Source organism: Bombus pyrosoma, linkage group LG12, assembly GCF_014825855.1.
Source record: "Bombus pyrosoma isolate SC7728 linkage group LG12, ASM1482585v1, whole genome shotgun sequence".
Lineage (NCBI taxonomy): Eukaryota > Metazoa > Arthropoda > Insecta > Hymenoptera > Apidae > Bombus > Bombus pyrosoma.
In genome coordinates this window covers 5,960,876-5,984,861 of record NC_057781.1, presented here as the reverse complement: position 1 = coordinate 5,984,861, position 23,986 = coordinate 5,960,876, and the positions used below count along the sequence as shown (strand labels likewise).

At 46.9% G+C, this 23,986-nt stretch overlaps 1 protein-coding gene across 3 annotated transcripts in view; it reads right to left on the bottom strand.

Moving 5' to 3' along the window:
* The window catches only part of LOC122573568 (Krueppel-like factor 6), a 292,071-nt gene that overhangs the window by 185,830 nt on the left and 82,255 nt on the right, over positions 1 to 23,986 (bottom strand). For all 3 annotated transcript variants that reach the window (XM_043740110.1, XM_043740111.1, XM_043740112.1), the window contains one exon: positions 18,775 to 18,864. In XM_043740110.1, the coding sequence (XP_043596045.1) occupies positions 18,775 to 18,864 (90 nt within the window). The remainder of the gene's footprint in view (positions 1 to 18,774; positions 18,865 to 23,986) is intronic.

Genomic DNA, 23,986 nt, shown 5'->3' with positions numbered 1-23,986 from the left:
CTGGGCGTGTACCCAGGTCCTTTTATGCGGCACGATACCTCGTGGCATACCAGATTCATCCGTGGAAAGAAGAATACCGAGCCTCGGCCTCGAAATCAGTCACGCTCGAGCCGCTCGTTTGCGAGCCGGCCACTTTATTCGCCGTGAAATCTACCTTTTAATTCGATCATAGTTCTTGCGATACGATTCAAAGGGTGGCGTGAATTAAAAGTCGCGTTGAAAACCAGAGACATCGTGTTTTATTGCAAAATTGTGCTGTAGGATCCGGATGAGAATGATATTTCTATTTTCGAACAGTAAATCTAAAAAGGGGAAGTTTACCGATAGCGTTATATAAAACAGAAAAGGAACAAAGTTTCTATCGTATCGTATCGATCGAGCATTCGCAAAACAAACGATCTAATCGCGTAATTTAAAAACGTTACGGCAGGAAGCCGAATCGGAATGATACGATCGCGACAGGCTGAACGTCAGACGTAATTTCATTCGATGGTATTAACGTAAATACATGAATTCACTGTCTCATGTTGGCTGAGCAGAAGCCTCTTTAGGAAAATAAGTCACGCACGAAGGCACTTCATAAGCATAATGCATGTAGCGCCGTGGAGCGAGAAAGAGAAAGACAGCGAAAAGGGGGGAAAGAGAGAGAAAGAGAGAGACGCAGAGCCATCGATATGCTTTCGAACGATCTGCTACCGGTGTTTATGAAACTCTTCCCTGCGGTGGCACTAATTCAACGAGAGTTTAATCCCCGTCGAGATACCCGCCGCGAACTTCATTACCCCGCGACTAATTATTGGTTCGTTAACGGTACAACGTACGGTTTATTGATTTTAACAGGCGTGCAAAAACGAAAGTTTTCCCTAGCCGTGAGAGAGCTATAGCGTGTCCCTGCGATATCTTGTCGTACGTGCTCCAAGAAATCCACCCTACTTCGATCTTTCCGCCGATCGATCCGACAGAACGACAAATTTGATTGCAAGTCATTCGATCTACCGTTCCAAGGCGGTCCTCTCGTGGTAGCTGATATCGACGATCGACCGGATAATCGATAATGGCGAGCAGCAGCTACGTCCAAAGCAAATGGTAAATTCCGCGTGAAATTAGGCGAACCGTTGGCTACTTTTATAAAACGGTTATCTATCCTGATTTATAGTCGTAGATCCGTGTACGTGCACAATGATAAATTATGTTAATGTGTTATTAACATAGACGATTTGGAGATTTAAAATAAAATTAGTTGAAAAATATCAACTGTCGAATACCGAGCTCTAATGCTGAATCCTAAACGCTTTTATCCAAGCTTTTACCTCTAACGACTATCATGAATCACGCAAGGATCACGTGTTAATAGATAACAAATATTATACGAATGTTAATAGTGCTGAGTTTCTGAAGGTTTCTCGCTAATAGTATTATGTGAATGAACGTTGACCGATCGTGCAAGAATATTGAATCTCGAGGTCTACGTTCGTCGAATACGTAATGCGGATTTGTAAAAGAAATTACGTCGATCCATTTGATCGCGACGCCGTGCCAGCGACAAGAGCGTCTCGCGTTGATAAATCGACGCGGCATCGACGATCCATCAGGCCAATTTCCTTCCCCGCGATGATTAAACGGCCATCAGAGGATATCATGGAAATAGATTTCCGTTCGTCGACCACGGTCGACCGGTAGGGAAAAAGAGCAGAGCGGGGAACGTAAAAATGCGACGATGCGTGGTGAAGCAGTCGATGAGCGATGCGACATTAAAGGAACGATCAATAACCTGGTCGTTGTTTAATGGGCTAGCCTTAAACGCGCTACGATTGAGCTACGATTGTCATTAAAGAGCCGGATAACATGGTGGGAACGTGCATTAATATCGGGAATTGACTCGGTTACACGCTCGGGAAACCTTATCATCTTCAACTATTTGAATTATTCGTATCCTCAGTCACATACGAAAGACGTACAATTAAAATATCATCAAGATCAACGGGAATAATATATAAAAAGAAAAATACGAGTCTCACGACACTTAACCTTAGAAAAGCTAATGAGACGAAAAATGAAAAATAAAGTTCTCGCTAATGTATAATATAATTCGATCTTTCGTTAATAAAAAGAACGAGATATCTATGCGAGTGCATACTTGCAAAGCGAGAAAATGAAATCTTCGAATTGAAAGGGCAGAGAGAGAGAGAGAGAGAGAGAGGGAGAGTAAAGTAATAACATTACGATTCTAAAATGAAATCTTAACGTCATAAATATTTGCATGCTGACGTGAAACAGGAATAAAAATTTCTGTTTTTACTCGAGCTGTCGTTAAATAAAGAACCGAACGTGATAAATGGTTCTCCGGTTCTCCGACAGACGATCGAAATCGAACAACGTAGCTTTTTTTCTCATGCAAATTGGCCGCCGTTCGCCGGAGTTAATCAAGACGCGGCGATCGCGGGGACAATAATCTTGTTATACGCGCGGATACCGTAACCGAGTATCGACAATAAGACCGATAAGTGGTCACGCAACCAGTTGATTAATTACACGCGACGAAAACGTCGACTCGATGTGCCGGGATTAGGCGTTTCTGAATTACCATCCAATTATCGTCAGCTGGCCTATAGCATCACGAAACGCGCTAAGGCGCCGTGTAATCGCTAATTGGGCAGGGGCCGGAGAACGCTAATCAAAAGCCGAACAAGAAGATTACGCTCCTAAAAGTAATGTAATTACACGTCGCGGTATCGTTCGTAGCCGGTGGGGAATAGGCGAGACGGAGATGGAAAGAGAAAGGAAAAAAGCGTGGCAAAAAGCAAACGCGCTCGAGCCGTTCGAGTCGACTATCCCCGAGAAGAGGAATCGTCCAGTGGAAACTGGACGTAACGTTAAAAGGTGGAATGTACGCATCCGGACACCTCGAGGCAAGCTTCTTCGCCGGTGAACCAGTGGGAGGAGATCGAAAATAAAAAAAAAGAAAGGGAAGAAGAAGAAGAAGAAAGAAGAAGAAAAGAAAAAGAAAAGAAACATGTACGGGTAAAACTAGAGAAGTTAAAACAGCCGAGAGAGTCGTCGGTCCGTTCAACGTTGACATTCAAATGTACCGTACGATCCGGTGGGCAGCGTCCGGCTGCAGGAAGTCGTGAGCCTGCGTCTCGCGGGCGCACAGTCCACCGGGAACCTGTTTGATTAAACAAAAATGTCGCTTGCGATGAAAAGAGTAGGAAACAGTAATCGTTCGTATGTAGGAGGAAGGACGAGAGCGCGCGCTCGAGCGGGACAAACGGTCGTAGCCGTGTGCATAAATGCGAATAGCTGGACGTAGAAAAGGAGAGAGACCCGACCATTTTACGTACAACGGATAAAAGAACGAGATAAAAGAATAAAAGGTGACGAGAGGAAATAAAAGAAGAAGGAAGAACGAGACGCGAAACGAGAATCGTCGGATCGAAAGGTGAACATCGGCGCGTTTCACGGCGAACGTGGTAACGTCGGTTTTTCCAAACGGTTACGCGGCATCGAAACTAATGATGGAATATAGATATGGCGCCGGTGGTATCCACTTGGCTGCGCGCCGCTCCGCACCGCACCGCACTGGCAGGCCGCCGGCGATATCCTAAGAAAAGCCGATTAAAACGGCCTTGCAACGCCGTTTTTCACCGTCGGTGTCGGTGCCGCACAGAAAGAGTTGGGATCCTCTATAAGGAAGCACGAACCTCGACGCTGAACGGACAATGAGCGTGTGCCGCACTGGAAATGACATTTGAGCGCCTGCGAGGAGAATCGAAGCGAACGGGCCGAGGACGGTTAACAGTTGGCTTCGCCGCGGTCGTCGCCAACCCGAGAGGGAACGATAGAAGCAGAAACGCCAATAAGAACTATCGGCTCGTTATTGCTACCTGGCGGACGAGAATGTTTAAAGATCGTGACTTGTGTCGGCCGCCGACAGCTTTACGAATCCTGCAACCTGCGAATTTCCGCGATGCACATCGACCCAAGCCTGTGTTTCGCTTCCAGCCCTTATATATTCGAGGATGGATCGCCAGCCTGCAGACCACCACCACCGATCACTGTACGCTCGGTTATCAGCCGTTGTTAGTTTCGACGCCGAGATAAAGACTACTATTACTAGACAACGGTACTATTAATATTTTCTCGCGTGCACGCCGATGCCTCCTATTTGTCTCTGTCGATGAACCTCTTGTTCGCTTTTAGCGATCGCGCACATACTCCTTTCTTGCGCGTAATAACTTCAAACGCGACGCGTATCGAGAACACGCACTCGTCGACGAGGAATAATAGTCGCGCTAACGGTTATCCTATCCAGGAATTCAATTATAATCCAGTAGTTCCCCAGTGTGTTGATCAATCAAATGTTAATGAAGTCACGTCCACGATCAGTTGAAAACAGATAGTTGTAGCACGCGAGCCCGTTGGATACACGAGTCGCGCCGCTTTTTTACAATAAATCAACCTAACGAGAATACTACTGATTGGTTCGAATAGAGAAGGCTTCGACCTATCAAACGAAACCGCGTGTCCGACTCTGTGTGCTCGTAGTTCCGTCGTCCAACTCGAATGAGAGTCATTAGAGGGGCCAATTGAAAGAGGGATTAAAAAAAAAAAAAAAAAAAAGGAGAGAAAAGATAGAAATAATCAACCATTATTATTAGAACTGGAATACGTAGCCGGCTACGTTCCTTTGCTCGCTGATATCCCGTCACGGTCAATAGGATATCGCGGGATTACCGACAAATAACGAAGATTAATTCGATAAGACGCGGTCGAAAACAGCAGCGCGCTACCACCCTATTCCGTTTACGTCGTTACGTCTGCGACGTAAATCGCTTCGGCTGAAAGTTCAGTATAACGCGAGGCTAGTTGGTCGAGCGATAACGAGCCACTATTTATTCAAACGCATTCCATTCCGGTGGACTCGGTTCAATATTTATTTTATCTAGGTCCGATTGTCGCTAGACTAATAGTCGTACGGCTGTAATACAACGTCAAGATCCGATCTATTCCCAATGTTGTTCTAAAAGCGTATAGAGGCATTAGACGAGGCAGTGACGTGGTAAAAGTACACGCGTGTCGTGTACCACGGTAGCTAATATGTAGTAGCTTCCGTACGAAGTACGTATCCTCGATCGAACGCAAACAGACGTCGATCGTGTTAACTCGAAAGAAAAACTTGTTCGACAGAACAACCGCGACAAAGAAAATGGTAAGAAGCCGAGTTTTCAAACATTATTCTTGACCAACGCGGTGGTACAACGAAGAGACGCTGTACCATTACCAATAACCTCGGCTATAAAAATACCGTTCTCATCGAGGTATCCCGTTAACGACATAACAGCGCCATTTCTTTCGGTTACAAGGTCTAATATCGTAAGAACGCTGCGTGAAAATACGTTTTCGCGTGTTGGAAACACTGTGTTCTTCTTGTTACGTTAGAATCTTAGATTGCGAGATGGAAAAGCTTAAAGTGTGGAATTCCGTTTAATTTAATCAACGAGAGTAGCGAACAGTCGTCCCGGTATAGTAAAGCTTCTATCAGAAATTCGTCGAAGATTACCTTACTGATATTACATATCGTAATTTAGCTGGAAATTACACCTACTGGATTCTTATAAAGTTACGACGTAGCTGTAAATCGCGCTGTCATTTTTGAACTCGAAAATCGAGACAGAACGACTTAGTAGCGGTAGGTAGCCACTGATACTGGCTCGATTCGAGCCAGTCGAGTCACAACTTTCAGATTTTAAATATCTCGATCTTCTAAACTTTAAACTTTGATCTCTCGATGGAGATTGCAGGCCGCGGAACGTTACATAATTCGACGTATCGTGATACGGGTGCAACAGCGAACCGTAAATCGATACGCGCCATCCAACAAAAACTTTCTATACGCGGTGAAACTGTGGGCTTCCTTCTGAATAAATAAATCGAGATCAAGATAAATAACGCTCTCCTCTAGAATCACCTTAAAAAGCAACTTCTGTAAGATCTCGTTCTAAAAAACGCACCGAAGAAAAATATTAAGAACCTTGATATCTCGGTGATCCAATGGGAATAAATTAGATATAATCATCGGTTTGCCGGCAACGAGGTATCTAAAAAGTCGCCAATCAACGAGTATCTTCGTTACGTTACGAGATTGCCAAAGTACCATCACCGGCCAACGATATCCGTAGAAATCCGAGCGAGAAACAAGTGGAGAGGATAATCATAGAACAAGGGCGGAATGTGTGCTCCGCTATGGACGACCTCCGTTCCCCTTTTATTTACGAGGCACGCAACGCCGCTTCAGGAACGTTTTAACGAACGAACGGTTCTCTTTTATAACAGCAGTCGGTCGTACAAATTAAGTGCCTTTCTTCCGATAATAAACGTCCGCCTGTAATTTAGAGATTTAGAAATTGTGCGCCGGTGCTACCGCGGCCGCTGACATCGGCCAATCGGCAACCGGAGGGGAACCAATAACCACGTTCTTTCTTCTTGCTCGTCGACCCAGCCGATGAATTCATTCCGACCGCAATTCGCGTGTCGTCTGCTTTCTATTCTGCTTATTGCAGGTTCCATTAGCGACGCCCGTCGCCACAGCCCAACGCGCGCGCACGCTCGCGTCTACGTACGACCAGCACCCTGGAATTCATCGATGTAAGCGTCGTATGTGCACAGCTGACGTCCGGATGAAACATCGGCGAACCGACATAATTAAACGCCTCGAGATGGTTATCCGATATTGCCAATAAGCAGCGTAGATCCGATACGACACTGACAAATAGCTGTATTGATTCGTTCGCGTGCATCCGATCGAGCGGTTCGCGGTCGTCGATTAATTAACGATTTCGAGAATCACGGAGAACGTTCACCGCGTTCGGATGTCGTCCCTCCGAGGAATCAATTTCGACGACAACGTCTACGAGCGAGTCGACGCGAGAGATCGATCCCTGAGTTCGATCGATTCCGTTCTACGTTGTACGGGGCAAGGAGCGAGAAAGAGATCGGCTCGAAGCTCGGAACTATCTCGAGCCTTGAGATAGGATCTACGGAAACGCTGACAGCCGCGACCAGACTATCCTCCACTTCCATTCGATTCTCGGTGGAATCGGTACTTAGAGTTGCACGAAGTCGGATTCCAGATATCACGGTTCGTTATCTCATCTAACTTCGCGGTGGTCGATCGTTACGTGATCATTACGGTCACCGGGTCATTGCCAGGATCGCTTAGATCTCAATGATAGCGTACCGATCGGGGCTCAATTAAAAGCGTAGCGGCTGTAGAATAGCAGCCACGATGCGCCGGAGAAAGAAAGAGAAAATTAGCTGGCTCGTTCGACTACCGTCTCGACCCACGTCCAAGTTCCCGTACGTTCCGCTCGGTCCCAGAGTCCGGCCATGAATCTTAAAGGATCTCGTCGATCACGCGGCGGATTCATCACGAAATCCGCTTGTTCGCGCCGAACGCGCCGTTTCCTTCTTCTTTATGGTTTCCTTGGTCCATGCGTCGAACGCAACATTACGAACGATAGTTTTCGTAGCCAATGAAACACGTAAGCAAAAGCACATCGGTGGCTTCATTGAGAGGATTATGAAAAATAGAAAGCCTCGTGTTTTCTCCAAATAGAAACGGCCTTTTCGGCTGGCCTCCTTCTCGCTAACTATGCGAATCAGTTTATCAAGTAAAACGTTCCGAGAAACGAGGAACGCGCGTTGACGTTTATTCAATGAGCACGGACCAAGTCGACCGAAGAATCGACGCAGCTGTTAGGCGGAACAGCCGCCGAACAAATATTTAACGAACCGGCTGTTCGATCAAACGCTCCTCCAAACGAACGAAAACATCGTGGCAGCCTATGAAGGAATCGAAGGTTGCGTGGCGGATCTCCGCGTTGCCGGGATTTCACAGGCGTCCAGAACTGTCAATCACCTAATTTGGGGATCGATCGTCGACGCACCGGTGCGGTTTCGAGTAATTGCAGGCTTGTTGGCTTCCCTGGCCGCGCCGAGGTCGGATAAACACACGGGAATCAGGCATCCGCGTCCACAGCTACGTTTAATCGAATGATGATATTTAATTACAGTCCGTCGTATCCTCGCCGATGATTAATCGACGAACGGAAAGGTGCCATGGTCGGAATTTCGGATCAACGCTGCCGCGAAGATGCAATTAATGCGATCAATCGTTATACTATAATTCGAAAGATAGTCAGTCAGCCTGTACAATATCGTACGACATCATAATCGCCGTACGATTGTGTCTCGCTCCCGTTTAAAATCAGAACGAAACCAGTTTTCGACCGAACTCTGTGATCCCTCGCGATCGAGCCTCGTAGAAAGTCCGCTGCGGAGTCACCGAGAGAGATGGAAACGTTGTTTTTACTCGTTCTATTGACTTAGTATAAATTCGTGCTGTAAATTTGATGACATAAGTATGATCGATGAAGAATATCACGAAATACGGTAACGCAATAGTATGTTAATGAAGGCTCAGGAAATTTTAAATAATTTAAAAATCGAGTCGCACGACTTCGGGGCAAAGTATATTCTCTGTGCGAGAACGTGTTAATCGCGAGCAAATAAAATTCTACCTACACGGGATTAAAGCATTACGCTTGTAATCTTCCGATTTAGCGGTAGAAGAAATCCTATCTATGGCTTCCTCGTATACGTAGATACTTATTCAACAGATCTTAGAGCAGAGTTTAAAACAGAATCTATGTATTTTTCTAACTCTGGCTCCTAGATAAATTCATAACCGAATAAATATCGTTCTATATATCCTCGCGTGAAGAATATGTGGAACAAATACGAACCATGTAAAATCTTGACGCATTGCGATCGTTTGTAAAGATATCCGATCGTTCGTCATCCCCTGCCAATTTTTTCCTTCTCAAAGTCACGAAGCACGAAGTATCTCGTCTTTCGTGCGCAATGCGTTAAACACTTGGTCATCTATCAAATTTTGTAACGACCTACGTGGCAAAATAGCCGGTTGTTACGCAAATTTCGTGATCGTAGTATAACAACTAAACTCGATCTATCGTCATCGGCTGGAAGAGGTTGCGCTGGTTCGCGCAACAGGCACAATGTAACTGGAGAGGCTGGGTCGCTTCGAACGAGACTGAAAGTGCAGACGCCAGGATCGTATAAATAGAACCACCTGTGCGTAACCGTACGATTTCTAAGTGGCAGGCGCTCCATGTAAATCCGAACGAAGTCTAGAGCCGCGAGAGCGACGTTCCTGGACAGGGCAGTTGTTGAGCCGTATGAGACGAGCGCTATGACGTGTGTACACCGCGCAGGGGGTACCACTTCGATCGATACCGCTCTTGAACCATCGATAATAAATCACATTCCTCTCGATTCGTTTCGTTCTAATCGGTAATGGACGTCCGAGCAGAGCTACGGTTTTAAAAACGGAGGGGAGATATCCTCGATGAAGGCGAACTCTCGATAAAATAAGGTTGACTTTGTTTATCGTCGAAAATTAAGTTTATCGTCGATCGATCTTTCGATAACGACGCGAGAAGCGATCTTTGATATTAAACTGGTTTTATCTGCAGGTTCTTCTACTTTAAAGGTTAGTTTATCTGCTTAATAACTTCTTTCGCACGATCCACATTCTTATGATAAATTACCGTAATTACCGTTAATCAACAATTCCACGAAGATTCCATCTGAAACTCGCAAAAACGAGCAGAAGGGAGCAAAGCAAAAGCGTATCGTCCCAATTGCCATCTTATCGACGAACCCAAATGCCAATAATCGATCGACGATCTTGCACTCGATTTACTCGTTCAAACGTGCGAAAGTGCGTGGTACACGCCATCATCGACCGCATCGCGAATACCAAGCGAAGCTAACCACACGTCGCGTCGGAAAGAATATTTTGTCACGACCGATCGTTACCAGCAATCGACGAGCCCCGGCAAACAGAACGTGTCTATACGCGGATAGCGGTGAATCGGCAATCACGTAGCTGTTTCTTCTTCTTTTTTTCTTTCTTTTTCGCCGCGATGACGATCCATGACACGACGACGCGATGTCGTGAATCGACTGGAACGAGGCATCGCCTATCAAAATCGAACAAGCGAAATCAAGCCTCGACTTTTTGCGTACTGCGATCCTTTCTCCCTTCAACGTGTAATTCGCTTGGCACGGCGTATACGTATAGAATAGACCACGAAAGATACTGCGACTTCCAGCTCGGACTGTGTGATTTAGCGAGGAAACGTAATAAAACCCGCGGCAGTGAAAGAAGACGACACGCGGTCAACACTCGCGGCGCCTCTATTCGTTCGCGGCTTAGCGCGTACGGTACTCAACAATCAGCGGCGGCAGATGTTACGACTCTGAGCTAGGCTGCAAGCGACTGACTCGACATATTTCGTAGGGCGAGAAAAAATCCTGCCGTTTTATGCGGCACCTTCCTCTTCCTCGTGGTAACGAGTACTTACGCCGCTAACCGGGACGAATCGCGCACGCCTAAGATCGCGAGGAAACAGGCTGCGCCCCGTCGACCAGATGCGGCTCGCCTCCGGTTCGCCAATCGAATTTACCGGTGGTGGCCGCCCGAGAAAAACACGGATGAAGGATGCGGCGAAGCGCGTCAACGATTTCAGAACACACCGCGCGCATCTCGCGTATCTCGGGGGACCGTACAATGGAAACACATCTACAATCTCGCGTCATACATCTTCGCGATGTTTCGCAGCCGAGCTGTGATTTACCGTGCAACACCGTAAGGGATGATTGTCGATCCTCTTCGCAGTGGAACGAGGTACTTGTTTGCTAGAAAGAACCGACGAGGCTTCGTTGACTCCGATCGAAGAAATAACGCGAGGTTTGTAACGGTTGGGGATTTAGCGACAAAAGATGCGAGATTAGAGTCTGAGTAGAGTAGAAAGTGGTCGTGGGTGTCTCCGGCTTGAGTGGAAGATTACTCGGATCAAGGAAATTCTAGTAAAACGCGATAGGTGTCGAAGGAACGTGAAACACGGAAGAAAATCAGGACGCAGTGCCTTTCGAGTCGTTAGGATTTGTCAAATAATTCTCGAACGGTGAAAAATGCTTGATAACGAAATACGCTGATAGAAAGTTGGGTGTGACTGAAGAGTTCTTGAGATCATCGTGTGAATGGAGAGTGTGACTGCGCAAGATTTCGAGTGGACGTGACCATGAGTTTCCTAGGACTGTCTCTTCGGAATTAAACGAAGCTCGAAGCAGGAGAAGGAGAATCGAGAGAAAGAGGTTCGTACGCAGCGGTCGCGACGAAAATTTGACAAATTAATTCCGAATCTAGTTATTATTACCAGTGATAAGTTGTTCTACGAACATATTTGTTTCAAACTGAAAACCTTTAGATCCACGTAAAACGTACGTAAAGCAACGAGGAGAGCCTGTGAACGCGAAAATGTAGAAAAGAGGAACAAGAAAAAGGATCGAACAAGGCCCACCTGTTGGTCCATCGAATGGACTATGATCGACGAGGAAAGTAAACGCGATCGTGCAAACACACAGTCTTGCAAACATCCACGTGCAGGTATGCGCGCGAGCGGGCGGCCGAACAGGAAAGATCATCATCGATCGAGAATCCGTGGGCCGCGTGTGAATCGTCGGAGTTATGCCTTCGACAAAAGCCACCGGAGTGCCTCGACAAAGCAATTCCGTCTGTGGAGGCACAATCGAACGAGACGCGCCTCGTTCGGACGTGTTTTGCGCCGGAACCCTCCCCTCTTGGCTCTTCTTGTAAAGCGGGCAACGCGCGTTCGTCTCGCGCTTGCTCGAGCGCGTACACGTCCGTGAGAAAGAAACGAAGGGAGCTGAGATAGAGCCGCGTTTCTGTGTGCGTTAACGTTTGAAAATATACGCGACGACTTAACAAGCAGACGACTCTTACACGTGCGAAACTTAACCGCGTATAGGCGACATAGGCGTGTACAGTTCGTCCAGGTACCATATCTAGTTGTAACGATAAAACAGAATTTAATTCGTTTAATCGTCGTCCGTGCGATTCGTTCGAATAATTATTTAATCGATCGAGTCCATCTAAATTTATTAATAAAATCACTGTAATAAAAGGCATCTGCTCCCACTAAAAAAACCTCGATTTCGAATCGAAGATTAATTTAAATCTTTATCGCCAAACGTCTCGTAAATAAAACTCAACGCCGTATTTCTTCTTCTAAAGTAAAACAACTCTTTTAATATTCGAAAAAAAATGACTACGCATGTATTTTCAAACCGGACATGCTGATCGTGCGTACACGCGCGCGCGTTGGAGAGAGTGTGTCGGTGTGGCCACACCTCGTGCGATGCTCGTTGCGGCAGGCTGGTCGACATGTAAATTCGTAGACGTAAAACTCGCAGCCACGAGTCACGCGAAACGATGAAGAAGAATGCGTTGGTTCTGGCAGGGTGGCGACACGGATGAGGGGTCGGAGGAAGACCCGGGATCTCCAGCTGTCCGACGCTCGATTAAAATGCCATTGGCGAAAACGTGGACTGGGTAGGCCTCTAAAAGCGATCCGTGCTTTGCCAACGACTACGCCGTGGGATTCCAAAATGTTGGCCGTTCTGTGCGAGCCGCGCAGTCCACGCTCGGTAACGTATCGCTTTCGACCAGATCAAGATCGTCGTCCCGATTTTACCGACGAATCCCATTTCCGTTGTTCCTTCGCGCGTTTTGAAGCTATTCGAGGTAGAACTAGAAATTGAATCTTTGAATACTACGTACGTGTATTTTTTTTTCCCTTTTTAAATTAGATCTTTATAGATCGTCGTCTCGAAACGCAAAAATAAAACAACGAAGCTGGATACATCACATCGTTATAACCGTGTTCGTAGTTTAAAGAGTTAAAGGACCCCGACGTTGTAGATATCAATCTAAAATTCTTATCTGGTTCTTGGTTTCCAACGACAATATCTGACTGCGATATCTCGACTGGATTTCTACCGCAAAGCGCAAGAACCACCGAAATATTACGAAAGCGTGGAACAAAGCGAAGCGATCCGCGCAGATTAGAAGCCTCCCCAATTAGAATTTCAAATGGGAGTTTACAGGACGTTCCATGTTTCACACGTCCGTCGAACATATTACCCTTCCCGTTATCGCGACCGGCGTGTTCGCTGGATCTTCCAGCGGGATGATGCATCGTGAGCATCATGCAAACGCTTTCGAAGCGGCGCGCCGCGGTCGCTTAGCTCGCTCGCGAGCGCAACCACATAGAGACGGGACCGACAATAGATATTCCGCAACGCCCACGTTAGCGGGAGACAAAGGCCTGAATGGTCGGCAGATGCACGGCTTGCGCCGACGTAATGCACCGACGTCCGTCGATTTAGAACGCAACGATGCGCCATACGTCCGTCCGTACGTTCGTTTATTCGTTCTTCGTGACGAAGGTGCGGTACGTAACAGCACGAACGCGCGCGCCCGTGCGAAGCGTGTACGCGCGTTTCCCCTCTTTCTGCCTCGTCGCGTCCCCGTTCCCTTCCCTTCCCTTCCCTAAAGCCTGCGTCAATCGCGCATATATACAGCCAACCCGTGCACGTACGTACGCTGGAGGTTACGTAATTCGGAGAAGAGCACGCGGACGGAGGAGCGACCGGTGACGACACCTTCTTCGGAGAGAACTCAAAGATCCGGGAGTGTCCACTTCACGAAGGTAGCCCAGCCCAGCCCACGTTCCAAACGATCGACCGACGTTCGTCCTGGATCCGAGATACTGCTCGATCGATACCGCAGCTACTAGTTGCCGCCACACGGGTCGATCTTTCTGTCAGCGATGCTTCTTGATTGTGTGCGGGCTCCTTTAGATAGCTTTTATGGACAGTGGAAAATCGATACGTTACGGGAAAATCCGGTCTGTTCGTCGGTATACGTAATGACGCGATGTAATTTATGGATAGAGGACGACGACTATCGAACATCACAAATGGAAAGGGATATCGAAGAGCGAGGTTTATTGCCTGATTTTTCTATGTACGCGGATTGTTTACGAGCCATAGGTGAATATGATTATCGGTTTTCTCGACGATCGAGTACAAATTTTACGATAGATTTGATAAGAGCGAACGAAGAACGACGAAACGCGGAATCGACGTGTACATCCATGGGTATCGCGTGGGCGGCTATTTGCCTATTTACCCAGATCCGATGGGAAATCGAAATTAGAAATCAGAAAGATGTAGGTGCTGACTGGTGATTTCCAGCCACGTGAAATCATACCCCGTGCGATCGTGGAACCGTTCGAGTGTCATAAATTCCGTTCGACGCGCAAGAACGGAGGATGACTCCTTCGACGATCCTACTTTTGCACCTGTCCCAGTTTTCACATTTCTGCTGAATTCGAGATCCAGCTGCATCGCTATTATCGTGATTGCGTGATCCGTTCGACTCGACGAATCATCGAGAACGCGTCCAAATTGCGCGTACGAAATCACGTTTGCTCCTGCATCGAATATATCGACGAAATTCGATTCAGTTGAAATTCAAGTTAAAATATTGTAAACTATTTCCATCGGCACGAAAGGTCGTTGCACTCGCTACCACCATTAACGAGAAACAGTTCGACGCGAGCTATCGTTTAGGGAGTTAACGAATTAATCGTTACTTAACAAATTTATGCATTCGCAAAATCTCCTTTAATTAGCATCCAACGCGACACCCAGCAGGTGGCTGTCTACCGAAATCCCACGCTATCTGATACGACATGCCATGTAGAAGGGAGGAATGTCTTCCACGACGAAACGTGTCGGTTTATCCAACCGGTGTAGCCGTTAAATCACTCGAATCCTGCAATATATTCGAGCATCAACGTATCTCTAACGAGCCTATCCCTATCGTCCTCTTGGCATCGGCCAGGAAAATCCGACAAGCAATCAAACGACGAAAGATTCCACGGCTACCAAAGGCAGGCGACGAGGCAACCGACCAGCCACGATAGCCACGATGGAATCCACGACTATCGGAAGCGATCGCGAAATCTTCGGGCAATAATTCACCCCCTCGTCCCCTTCGTCTCTTTCTTTCTATCGTTCCATCGTCTCTCCGTTCCCCGTGGCAACGCTGGCCCGTTCGACAGCGATGTTCTCGTAGACTTCGGGAGAAGACCACGCTGCCGCCGCATCGTCCAACAGTTAATGCTCGCATAATACGTGCACGCCGTGGCGGTCGCAAGGGGGGTCGGGTATTGTTACTAGTTTACGTCCCGTTATTTTCTTGCAGTTGACAGAGATTCCTTAAAGCGCAAAGGTGACTGCGCTATCAACGAATCTGCGGGCTTTTGCGCAAAAATCTAACGCTTTTATGCCAGCTCGGATCGTTGACCTCTTGCGCGCGTGTACTCGACGTACGAGTTTTTACGATTGAAACGTTTCGCGGAAAAGGAGAAGGATTTATTAATAAATTGCAATCGTCGACAAGAAATTCGACGGGGGAAACTCGTTGCGGCGATTGAAATCTCGAGAGCCGCGTCTAATTACCGAACCGGTGCAAGTGGAAAGGGATTAAAACGTAAACGTCAAAACGAAGATAGGGCAGAAGGGCGAGGGGGGCGATGTATATCTGCTGGGCCGCGAACTCTTTACACACAATTACGCGTGTACCGGGTGAACCGGTGAGAGAAATATTGCGCCGCGGCGTGGCGCACGTCGTGGCCGGTGCATGGTGCACGATGCATGCAGTTTACCGGTACCAGCGGTAATATCGCATCGCGAACAGCCGGCAGAGAAGAGAGGATAGGTCGAGATTAGTTCCGATTGCCTGTGCCGCACAGAGTTATAGAAGGGTTGCCCGGCTTCGGCCAGGCATCGATCCCGGCTACCGGCTTCTGCCCGTTAATGAGTCATGTTTAATTGGCGTGGGAAGCCCATGGCTACGTCCACGTAACGGAATTGAACTGTACCCGATGCAACAGCGCTTCCAACAACGTAAATATACCAGCACGCCGCCGATTGACCTTATGTACACGTGGACACTGGATGGCAAATAATCCAACGAAAAAATTCTTAATGAGCAGCAAATCGTCAGCTGATTAATCGATCACCAGGTAAACGTTTACGTTTGCGGGAGAGAAGAGAGCCAGAAGATTTAGAATCGCAATTACCTCTCGATTCACGGTCAACGTGGCCACCTGTTTGCTGCGAGAATCGTAATAGAACGATCGTCGTGCTTATTGTTCCATATTACACGCATTATCTGTGTTGTTTCACATAAACGCACACGCGTCTATAATTATTTATTCTGCAGCTAGTCCATACATATATACATATATATAAATAATGAAACTTAGGAAACGTTAAATACTCGAGCAGCATCAAAATGTTCCATCACATAGCCATTTCGCAGGTGTCGCGATCATATTCCAGGCACGACTGGCCTGGATGCTGCTTTTCGCAAGAAGCTACAGTTTTACGGCTACCTTGACGACAGCCAGGCATTCACCATCAAATCGCGATTTCTCAGGCAACAACGATTTAACGCGAGGCATTCACGGGCCTCAGGTACGAGCACAACGACGAGAACGAGTAGAAACGTTGTGTGTCGCGGCAGATGGTACGCGACAGGCCATTTCAAACGATTACTGTTACGCGAGAGCTTCTCTCTCTACTCTCTGTTAGGCAGGCCCAACTATACCGGTATGCAAATAAATGGCATCGAGCGGACGCGTTTAAAAAACGTACAATACGCTTGCGATACGCGACGACGACGCGTGCTACGGGCCATTGTCTCCGAGTCTAATCACGACCGCGTGTGCATTTACGAGCCACCGGTTAGACGGACGTGTAGCCTCCAGAGAAAGACTACCTTTTGCGAGAGGCGGTTCTCGTATTCTCTGCGTTACCGCGCCACGTAGTAATATGCATCGCGAATACCAACACGGAGTCACACCCATCATAGAGCCCGACCCTGTGGGTGGCGCCACGTACTCGCAAATAAGTCCTACGAATAAGTCGTAAGGCCATCATCCGCGTTGCGTCTCCGTCGCAACCGACTATGAATATTCTCTCCTACAGCTAGATATAATGCGCTCTTTGTGCTATGTTTCCTTTTGTGCCTCGTAATCTAACCTCCGCGGCGATTTTCCGACGCATAACGACGCGTTAGATCAGCGGAATAATTCACTTTGATTCGAGGACTCGTTAAATTTTACCCCAGTACTCGCCCGAGGAACTTATGGTTAATACTGCGCTATCCGCCGCAAGCCAGTTGACCTCTCGTAGAATTTTCAAAGAACGGGACAGATACTAGTAGTAGAATCTCTGTAACGGGGGAACATAGTACGGTGCGCTTTCTATTTTATGATAGAATCTGATTGCCTAAAGTGTCTTGGTCGATGACATTCGTTTTAAAGAAATTAAGGTACGCTGGTGGCTAACACATTTTTCGAGAACACGCGCGCCTATCATCGATAACCACCGTGACGGTGAACGTTTAACCGCTGATATCGAATTTTAGAAACTTTGGTCTTTAATTATACATTCGCCTCGCGCAAATTCCAACTGCCGCGATTATCGTAAATCACCGTTCACCCGTACGGAACGTGATAAAACGAAAAAAAGTTAAGCTACGAATGAAATCACCGCAAGAAAGTGTCAAGGCGTCTGGTAGCGAGGTTCATTGGCGCGCTCCAAGTCCTTGTACGATCACGTTCCTAAATCGACACCTCGCTTCGCGATCTCGCCGCTAATCGTCCTTCCGGGAGTGACGTGCTGACATACCGCGGTTCTTGCTAACAACCCTGACGGCCCCTATTAGTAGCCCATATAGATATATATATATATATAAAAGTATACGGTGATCTGGCTTCTCGACGCACGAGACCGGCATCACGATTTGGGTGCCATCACGTACCGCACGGAATCGAGCGGGTTTCCATTCGCGGGCAATCGACACGCGCTTCCCGCGGTTCGATACCGATCTCTGATCGTGATCGCTACCTCGCCGCGTAAACAAATGGAGATCGCTCGCGAACAGACTACGATCGTACGCGTAAATGGAAAAATTGATCGGACACGTTCGTGGGAAGGTTGAAGTACGACGTGGCTTCTTGAACTTGCCGTAATGCCACGCGGAAGGTTGCGGATTCTCGTGAGAGAGAATACGAATTATTTCGCCATACCCGAAGACACGGCCGTAATTAGCGCGATGAGTTTACGTATCAGATTTGATACAGCTACGTACAGGTTGAGAAAATTCTAAAACGCTCGCGGGTTCTTATCGCGCGCGAGAAAATCGGCGAAGAAACATTGTGTTATTAGTAAAGCAGTCTCGTTAAAAATGAAATAAGTCGTTTAATTTCCACTTGCTTTAAATTCAATTAATTTTACGCGGGATTAAAGCGAACGGTATTATCAACGTCGAATAAGATACAAATAAAACAAAATAAAATACAGGCCGTTTTACTTACGGTCGTTAAACGTGATATGTAATTTGCAAATTGCAACTTCAACTTGTTAAGTCGGACTTCAAATGTGCAACCCGAACTCGTCAAACTAATCCGGTTGAGTTATTCAGATTGATACGAATCTACCATTAGATACTACGTGTATAGACAAACTGCTTGCGTAACGTTGATATTCGCATACACGAACCCTACAGGTTTACCAACCTTCTACACCGTAAAATAATACAGAGTAGATGAATCTCTTCGTAATATATTCAATCTGTAGATGTTATCGTTACTTAAAACCGGAACAAAGTCTCCGGTTTGTTTGCACGCGACTATTGTACACATAAAAGAAGGAAGAACGCGTAAAACGTAAGAAAAGCTAACATACCTCCCTAGACGTTGGTGCCCCCAGGACGCAGGGGCTGTCCGGGCGGCGGGGCGCACTGGCCCACCGCTTGCTCGAGAGCTCGCTCTCATCCTGAAACAATAAACGTGACCTGTAATTAGACAAGACGAAGGTAAAGGTGATAGGCGGTCAGACTTGATGAGCGCTATTATAGCAATCGTAATGGGCCCCTTGGAAACCAAATTGCTCTTCGCAGAAAATTAGATAGAGAACAATGGAACAAAGAGGAACGGAGAACTTGCGATTTCATCGTATTCTACGCGAAAATCCAACATTTTTGCTCCAGTAATCTACAAATTCTGTAAATACTGATAGAAGCAGGTATCTCCGTATCATTGCACACGATGTGATTGTACGTGTGAAATATTCGAAGAACGAAAATCTTGTACCTTTTATCGATCGTACGGCGGCCATGTATAAAATTCGGATGATTTAAACGCAATTGAAGGTTGTTGCGGCTTTCCATTAAAACACCGTGCTTCATACGTGGCGAATAGCAATAAGAGAATGTCCGTTAGACAGATCGATATTCCATCGCGTTTATTCGTACGTAAATTTCCCAGTTTCATCGTACGACTGCCGATAAGCATAAAAACTGCAATGTGTATTCCGTTTCGTTTTACGACACGACGTATGCCACAGCTTTTTCCTACTCTGCGGAGAGTACATCGTTGTCGTTGAAGAACGTACGGGTTGCGTCGTGCGGTCACTCTCTCGAATGGACGCAGCTGCGCGACGCAACGCGAGGAAAAGACGGGTAAACGCGGTGCCATGCCGGGCGCAATTTTCCGGCGGCGCCGGCGCGAATCGATGCGAACGCCTCGCAGAATTGCATTCTGCGACGCGATTAAGCTCGTACGCTCGGCCAGGAAACAGCAGGGACGCTCTAATGGGCCAATTACACCGGTCATTTGGAACGAAACGAAAGAAAGGATCGCCGTGGAACGGTGGCAGTCTCGTCGGTTCGCTCGAATAATTAAGATCGCATCTCGCCACGGTGACAACGTAAATCGCTTGCGCGCGAGACTCGGATAGCGATGCGAACAAATCCCGAACGAAGAAATACCAGAGATACCTGACGCAGCTACCTTTCGAATTTTTCAGATTATAGGAAACGTATAGAAAGATTCCGTTTCGTGCATTATATAGACTGTGGCCTTTACGACGCAGATATTTCACACTTATTTATAACGTAACGTTAATCGACGCTTCTCGTTATTTGAATTTTCTAAACCGTACATACTAGTTTCTCCACTTATCGATTTCCCGATTAAGAAGTTGCAACTAAGCGCTTCTTTCACATTAACGACAAGCAGAACTCTAGAAATCTTACGTAAGCGAAATCTAAAAGCTCGTAGAACGTCCGATGAACGTGTATCCGCCTTGGATAACTAGACTAATAAAGTCGTTTAAAAGCAGAATCGAGTGTTATCCTCTCGAACGAGCAAACATTGCACACCTCACTTATCGCAATAGGACGAATTATAAAATACCGTTGCGTTATTACGTAAGCCCTCTATAAAATTAGATAAAGCAGATTCGGCTTTCTTTACGTAACGAATGCACGTTGTCACCCAATTAATAGACGTTATCTACATCCTCGGGTGTCTACGAACATTTCTGGTCGATGGAAAGGCAATCCACTCGACGGTTGTATCTAACACGGTAAAAATACGTACATTACTTGGATTCGTTATATTCGACTGTATTCTGGCAGCTAGGTGCGTTATTATCCTCTTATTATTATTACATATTGCATTATTACGCAGCAGTTGCAACAGGTCGACGATGTTACGTTTACTTTCGCTAGATTTCTCCTATTTTCCGTAATGCAGCGAGATTACCGCTGAAATTGAATCGGCTCCTTCGGACGCGGCAGTAACGACCCAGACATAGGTGTGTTCACCGTCCAGACGCATCGATTATGCGAGCGCAGCTCGGGAAAAGAAAAAACCTATCCAGCCACCGGCGAATCCATAAAACAATTTCACCTGGCGCGAACTCACGACGATTGCGTTGTTATGATCTGGAAGAACGTCGAAGGAATCACGCGTGCCGATACTCCATGCCGATTCCTCGAAATCCTCCTTCGACCACCATATTCAGCAAGACGTCACGATTTTTCTTCTCGTCGAAGGCAATCGCCAACGCGAGCATCGCGGTCAGCGTCGACGATTTCGCAACGAGAGAGCAACAAAGTCGTGCGAGCTACAAAGTCGCGGTGAAATCACGTGCCAGCGCGAGAGGGCGCGATTAAACGTAAATGAGACGACCTCTGGTAAAAATCATCCCTCGAAAAGGAAAATTCGTAATTAACGAGCCGGAGAAGAACGAGCTGGCTCGCGTAGACGAGCTGCCTCTTAATTATCAGGCCAGACACGGGCGATCTACCTTTATGAATGCAAGCATAAACGCTGGCCGATCGGCACACAGCGCAACACGGAGGCGTGTACGCACACTGACTCTGCTCCGGCCTTCCTCTACTTTCCCACGCCACACGTCTTTAGCTCGCGCTAATGGCAATCGGGAGAGAGCTTTTGAAAGCTCCGCCGGTGGCTCCTGGTAAAAGTCGATCTGCGTAATCCGTTTTCTCGCGTGGCAAACCCCGCACCGATCGACCGTGTGGACCATAAATTACAACTTTCGGTCATAAAAACGAGACTATGAAAGTGATTTGCGGTGAGACGCCAGATACGGCGTTCCGTCTCCGTCGTCTCCTCCCCTGTAGTGGGAAGGCCAGGTGGGGCGGCTTTGAAATAATGTATGAAATCATCGACGAATACGCCGTGCAAACGGCCGCTCTCCATATGCAGCTGTTAGCAATAAGGAGGTGAAACGCTTACCTAACGGACGGGCATTAGCGGAATATTTATAACATTAATCGTCGAACCGTGCTGATTACGCGCTCACATCGCGCCATGGACACCCGCTTCACCGGCCGATCCCCGTTAATCCGATTTCGCCCCCGATCTTCGCGTCTCGTTCTTTCAAGGAACAACATCGAAGATCTGCAACGTTTTTGGGCCGGTAGACCGCTGTAGGTACGTATTTCGTTATCCTGATCACGATGCAAGAATATATCCTTCGTGAAATTTAGGTTGATCTCCCGTGTAACTTATCCCTGATACCTTGTCGTAAATCTCGACCGGTTTTCGAACGTTCAGAGGAAAGAACAAAACCGTTGACGAACTCGATATCGTACTTGTTACGTACACTCGATCTCATTGCTAATAGTAGCGCAGACAAAGTGCACAATGAATTCAATAGCTCTCCTACAGCGCTTAATAGCTCCATACTTGGCTCGAATACGCAACTTCTCTAGGAACTCCAAACGTTATTGGCATTGACTACTACGAATCTGTCTGAAACCGTAAACACTGACTAATGATCAGCCATCAATGCCGTTCAACTGCAAGAAGAAAAGGTAGAACGTAAAGAGAGCAGACTGCGTGATTGAGTTAAACGTTTCGTCCATGGAATTCTACACCTGTTAGCCGGCTACGTCGAAACGCGATCGATTCGCCTCGACTGGAAACTATCAATAGGAAAGTCGATGATGCTGGAAACGCGAAGATTTATACCGAATACCGGTAATATCCCGAACAGAAATATGGAATGCGCGAGACTACCGTGCGGCAACGCTCGGGTCATTCAATGAAGGAAAACAATGGAGGACTTGATTTACGGGGGCATTACCGACAACCCACGTACATGCTTAGATCTACATATTATACCAATATTCTCGATGTTTACTGGCCGAGCACTACCGCTATCCGCGTACACGATGTGATTCGCATGAGGCTCGCCGCATCTTCCATAACAGTCGACCGGTACGATGTCCCGCACGAATATTCAGAGATTGCGACGTCTTCCGTGACTGCCCGACAGAACTCTGACGATTCTGTGAATCCTTTCTTAACCTACTATTCTTCGGTCTAACGTATCTTTCGCATAAGGAGCGTTTCTTCGGGCTTTCTGTTTCCTATTCACAGAGAAGACAATCTGCTATTATTTTAAACACAGAGAAAATAATTGCAAAATATGGAATTCTTGTTTCTAAATGGTGCAGGGTCGTTGCAAATTTTACACCGACTTAAAGTTCCATCGGATCAAACCTTCCATCCTTGGATGGACAAGACAAGACTGTCGCTTTTCTCGGTCACACGGCGAGACACTCCGCGTTACATTTGGTACGTTCTTCGAAAGGAAGAGCACGGTGACTTTTTCCCCTTTCGCTTACTCCGCCTACGAGGACAAGATAATAAATCACACGGTATCAAAAGGAAAAAAGACGAACGGCATGCGCGAAGGGAAAGCCATAAACATTGTGGCAGTGCATCGGCACGTTGTATCAAACGTTGAGTCATTGGCGAAACGGGACGGGTCGTAAAACGAAAGAAAAAGAACGGAAGTGAAGCAGGTCCTTGGGACGTAAATCACAGGATGCGGTTAACGCAATAAGGAGGATATAATGATGACATATATCATCGTACTAATAGTAGGACCGCGATACGATCACGCTGGGCGATGGTCGCTAAGAAATGGCCAGAACTGCCCCCCAACCGTGTGGATGCGCCCGACTGTTTCGTACGCTTATAATCGGACGACTCGCCCGGATAATTACATTTGTTAAAATAACTCGGCCTGTCCCGGTGTAACTACGTCCGTTAGGCATCGCGGCACTTGAATTTTTCACCGCTATCCATAATCGACCACCGTGCACCAACGTTAAACGTCCTCGGTGAAAATTGTTCGACGAGAATTGGACGGACAAAGTTTTCGTAATAAATTTAATCGGTGTTAATAAATTTCACTTTACGTATGTTGCGAAACTTTAATTACTTCGCGGCCGACGCGTTTATGTATTTTGGTGCGAAGGATGATACGCGTCGTGTGTGGTAGAAAATATTTTAAGTTCGCCAAGGTTGACAGTGTCTGCGTTTAAAGAAAAGATACGATCGAATACCTCGAATAAGGTGTGAGAAATTACATTTTTATCGGTAAGGAGAATAAGGCTAACGGATTCAGTTTCGAGAGGATTTGCATACGCGAACCCAGGGCCCCGCCAATTATCTATGAAGCATCTGAGCGCGGTTGCGTACATCCACGCTCGTTCGCTTTACGCTCGTCTCGAGCACGAGTACCATGGAAGAGGACGAACGGGTAATTAGCGACGCTCGAGCAAGGAACAGGC